The 4,760-nt window shown below is 57.2% G+C and overlaps 1 protein-coding gene across 2 annotated transcripts in view; it reads left to right on the plus strand.

Annotated features, from left to right (window-relative positions):
- The window catches only part of NKX2-1 (NK2 homeobox 1), a 3,923-nt gene extending 122 nt beyond the window's left edge, over positions 1-3,801 (plus strand). Inside the window, exons 2-3 of one of the 2 annotated variants that reach the window (XM_024762073.1) lie at positions 398-798; positions 1,757-2,484. In XM_024762073.1, the coding sequence (XP_024617841.1) occupies positions 398-798; positions 1,757-2,484 (1,129 nt within the window). Of the gene's footprint in view, positions 799-1,756 lie in introns of both variants that reach the window. The other variant, XM_024762074.1, reaches the window with a different exon arrangement.
- The last annotated feature ends 959 nt before the right edge of the window (positions 3,802-4,760 follow it).

Consider the following 4,760-nt stretch of genomic DNA (forward strand, 5'->3'; position numbering starts at 1 on the left):
GTCGCGTCTCTGCCTCTCTCTCTCTCTCTGTCTCTCTCTCTTGTCTCTCTCTCCCTCTTTGAGACCTAAAAATCCTGACAAGTGAAACTTAAAGGTGTTTACCTTGTCATCAGCATGTAAGCTAATTATCTCGGGCAAGATGTAGGCTTCTATTGTCTTGTTGCTTTAGCGCTTACGCCCCGCCTCTGGTGGCTGCCTAAAACCTGGCGCCGGGCTAAAACAAACGCGAGGCAGCCCCCGAGCCTCCACTCAAGCCAATTAAGGCGGACTCGGTCCACTCGGTTACGTGTACATCCAACAAGATCGGCGTTAAGGTAACACCAGAATATTTGGCAAAGGGAGAAAAAAAAAAGCAGCTAGGCTTCGCCTTCCCCCTCTCCCTTTTTTTTCCTCCTCTTCCTTCCTCCTCCAGCCGCCGCCGAATCATGTCGATGAGTCCAAAGCACACGACTCCGTTCTCAGTGTCTGACATCTTGAGTCCCCTGGAGGAAAGCTACAAGAAAGTGGGCATGGAGGGCGGCGGCCTCGGGGCTCCGCTGGCGGCTTACAGGCAGGGCCAGGCGGCACCGCCGGCCGCCGCCATGCAGCAGCACGCCGTGGGGCACCACGGCGCCGTCACCGCCGCCTACCACATGACGGCTGCGGGGGTGCCCCAGCTCTCGCACTCCGCCGTGGGGGGCTACTGCAACGGCAACCTGGGCAACATGAGCGAGCTGCCGCCGTACCAGGACACCATGCGGAACAGCACCTCGGGCCCCGGATGGTACGGCGCCAACCCGGACCCGCGCTTCCCCGCCAGTAAGTGAGGCCGCCCCACCGCAGGGCCGCGGGTTGAGCGCCGGAGGCGCGGGGAGAGCCGCCGGGAAGGCGCGGCGCCTGCCGGCTGCGCGCTGGGCATCATCAGGGTGGGCGGCCGGGCAGTGGCGCCAACGAGTCGGGCGCAGGATCTCGGGAGTCTTCCCTTGTTGAGCTGAGGGGTCCAAGAAGAGGCACTTGGTAGCTCTGGGGTCCTGAGGGCAGGAGCTGGTATTTGGCGTCTGCCAGATGCGGCCAAGTGGCCGCTCTGCTCCGCGCGGGAGACCTCGGAATGCGGAGGGAGGTGGCCCCCTAACTAAGAGAGCCGGGACGAGCAGGGTGCGGAGAGGCGCGGCCTGGCCGGGAGGGAGGTTGCCCTGCTGGGATGATGCGCTCAGGCCCCTGGCCTGGCCCCCTCTCCAGTCTAGGCTTGAGGGAGGGCTTGTGGCTCCAGAGGGGGTTCTAAATGGGCCGGACAAATGCCCTCATTGGGGCTGACCGGAGAGAGCGGCCAAGAGGCAAAGAGTCTGGGGTCTCGGGGTCTCTAGCTTTTCGAAAGCGAACACCTCCCTCTCCTAAGCTCCCAAAGCTGGAGCCTACAGTTGACCCCAGTTCCTGGCCTGGGCCCAGTTTGCTGCCCGTGGCCCACTAACCACACAAATCTGGTGGGCTGGGCACGAAAGGAACAGGAGGAACAGTCTTTCTCCACTCTGCTTTTTGGGTGAAGCACCGAGACTGAGGGAGGTAGCCGGGGTTGAGGCGGGGAGCTCTGCAGTAAACTCCTCGACGGCACGGCCTGGGGCAGGCGCTGGCGATCCCGCGGCCGGGCCTCTCAGGGTGGAGGCGGCCTAGGTGAGGAGTGCGCCGTCGGGTCAGGGGCCGGGCCGGCCAAGCGCGCAGAAGGCAGAGGTGGTCTGGCCCGGCCCGGCCCCTGCCGACGCTGTGCGTTTGTCGCTTACAGTCTCCCGCTTCATGGGCCCGGCGAGCGGCATGAACATGAGCGGCATGGGCGGCCTGGGCTCTCTGGGGGACGTGAGCAAGAACATGGCCCCACTACCAAGCGCACCGCGCCGGAAGCGCCGGGTGCTCTTCTCGCAGGCGCAGGTGTACGAGCTGGAGCGACGCTTCAAACAACAGAAGTACCTGTCCGCGCCCGAGCGCGAGCACCTGGCCAGCATGATCCACCTGACGCCCACGCAGGTCAAGATCTGGTTCCAGAACCACCGCTACAAGATGAAGCGCCAAGCCAAGGACAAGGCGGCACAGCAGCAACTGCAGCAGGATAGCGGCGGCGGGGGCGCCGGGTGCCAGCAGCAGCAAGCGCAGCAGCAGTCACCGCGCCGCGTGGCTGTGCCGGTCCTGGTGAAAGACGGCAAACCCTGCCAGGCGGGCGCCCCTGCGCCGGGCGCCGCCAGCCTACAAGGCCACGCGCAGCAGCAGGCGCAGCAGCAGGCGCAGGCCGCTCAGGCGGCGGCAGCAGCTATCTCAGTGGGCAGCGGCGGCCCCGGCCTCGGCGCGCACCCGGGCCACCAGCCGGGCAGCGCGGGCCAGTCTCCGGACCTGGCGCACCACGCCACCAGCCCCGCGGCGCTGCAGGGCCAGGTCTCCAGCCTGTCCCACCTGAACTCCTCGGGCTCGGACTACGGCACCATGTCCTGCTCCACCTTGCTATATGGTCGGACCTGGTGAGAGGATGCCGGGCCGGGCCTAGCCCAGCGCTCTGCCTCATCGCTTCCCCTACTGCCCGCCACACACCACCAACCACCCACTACACCGTGCGCTTCGACTTTTCTAAAGAACCTGTCCCGATAAGACCAAGGGGAAAAACACAACGACCAAACTGCTGGACGTATTTCTTTTCTTTTCTTTTCTTTTTCTAAAATTTGCAGGATTTTTTTTTAAAAAAAGAAAATAAAACAACCAAGCGATCCAATTCTTTAAGGAGTCTTAAACAGAGAAGGACATAACAAGAACCGCTTTGGGGGTGTCTTTTGGGTGATTCCGATGGGTTTCCCACGCTCGGGTGGGGCGCAGTTTGGAGAGGGCTCTACGCTGACATGCCTCTGGACTCTAAAGATCGAAAACTTCACTCTGGGTACACTGTGCCAGCAAAGTGTACTTGCCTGTAAATACCAGGATTTCTTTGAAGGGGCGACGGGGGGGCTGGGGAGAGGAAAAGACTCCTCGACAGATCCCGCTTGCCACTGACACAAAGGAAATGCCCCCTCCTGGCCCCCTCTGGCCACCCAGGCTCAGCTGAGACCGGCCCTGGTTAAAATTGTTTTATGTTTGATGTGAACTTGTAGCTGTAAAACGCTGTCAAAAGTTGGACTAAATGCTTAGGTTTAGTAATCTGTACATTTTGTTGTAAAAAACAAAAACAAAAAACCAGTCCCCGTCCCCAGCCCATCATATTTTTTATGGGCCTTGACAAATCTGTGTATATTATTTGGCAGTTTGGTATTTGCAGCGTCAGTCTTTTTCTGTTGTAACTTATGTAGATATCTGGCTTAAGTATAGTTCCTAAGAAGCTTCTAATAAATTATACAAATTAAAAAGATTCTTTTTCTGATTAAAAACCCCATCTTTTGTTTGGTTTTGATTTGGCTTTTTTGGTGGTAGGGGGTGTGGCTCAACATTGGCCTGATGAGATTCGAATTGTTTGGGGGCTCAAAGGATCCTGAACCAGCTAAGGAGGCCGGGCGCAGAGTCTTTGCCCCACGGGAAGAGGGAGTTTTGTTCTGCCTCTGAATTAAGTAGAACCAAACCTTGAGCAGTCCTGGGACTTGGCAATAGAGAGTAGAAAAGCTAAACTCCTTCCACCAGGAGGAAAAGGGAGAAAAGAAGAGAAAGAGACTAAAGGACTAGTTTTCAAAGCCAGGCTTCTGTTTCTTAAAACCTCAGAAGTATCTACCGTGATCTTATGCAGCTGAGCCAGTGTTTTAAAGCAGCCGGCCTCGGATATTCGTTTTAAATAACCCCGAATGAACGATTATTTTTACTAGACGGATCATGCCTGTAGATTTCAACATTAATTCTTTATTTTGAATCCTCGGCAGAGCCTCCTTGGGACTAGAATTTGGTGGGAGGCTGTTTTCGAAAGCGAGGAAGTTGTTAGGGGTTTCGTTTCTGCTCTAAAACAGTTATCCCCGCACAGGCTGGCCGACAGCGTCTTGTGGCCTCTCCGGCCTTGGGAGGTGTCCGACTGGGCTGCTGGCCTTGGGGACACCCCTGGCAGGATTTTGGGAGCTGGCCTTTCTGCTCTTTGTTCCAAGGTTTCCGTCTCTGGGCTCCTGGTCTCCTAAATCTTTGTAGTAAGGAATCTTTCTCCTGTCTCCAACTCTCCACCTCTCCCCGCGCTCCCCCGCCCCCATCCCAGCAAAAACAGAAAACAAAACAAACAAACAAACAAAAACTTTGACCTCTCTCGCTACCTTTAATTTCTTGGTCTCTTTGGTACCCAGATATAGCTGTTGGGGAAGTCTTAATTGCCCCGGGGAGGCGAGGAAGAAGGAGTGGTTGTGGACAGAGAGAAATTGTCGTCCCTTGATGGGCTGTTGCCCCTTGCGTGTCACCTCTGACAAACCTACAGGAAAAGTGGCCAGGTGGGCTGTGGACAGATGCCCCTCCCAGCACTTTTCTCTAGGCCTGAAAGTGTTTGATTGTGGAGGATTGATTCATATTTGGCATGTACTCATTTATCGCCTGGAATTTCAACTTTCTTTTTTCCCTTCTTGCCTGTCACCACGTTTTCTTCCTCTTCTTTGCAGCTCATTCTGACTCCATCTCTCTCTTCCCAGACCCCCACCCTCACCCCCCAGAAATGTGTAAGGAAAATGAGGGGGGGCGCGGAGGGGGGGGTGTGCTGGCACCAGCAGTCCTCTCTGTTGACTTCCTGGGGGCTCTTCTCCGTGGCGCCCTGACTGAGGACTAGGATGGACTTCCTCCCTCGGGTTTGGCTGCTG

This window comes from Neophocaena asiaeorientalis, unplaced genomic scaffold, assembly GCF_003031525.2.
Source record: "Neophocaena asiaeorientalis asiaeorientalis breed wild unplaced genomic scaffold, Neophocaena_asiaeorientalis_V1.1 scaffold190, whole genome shotgun sequence".
NCBI lineage: Eukaryota > Metazoa > Chordata > Mammalia > Artiodactyla > Phocoenidae > Neophocaena > Neophocaena asiaeorientalis.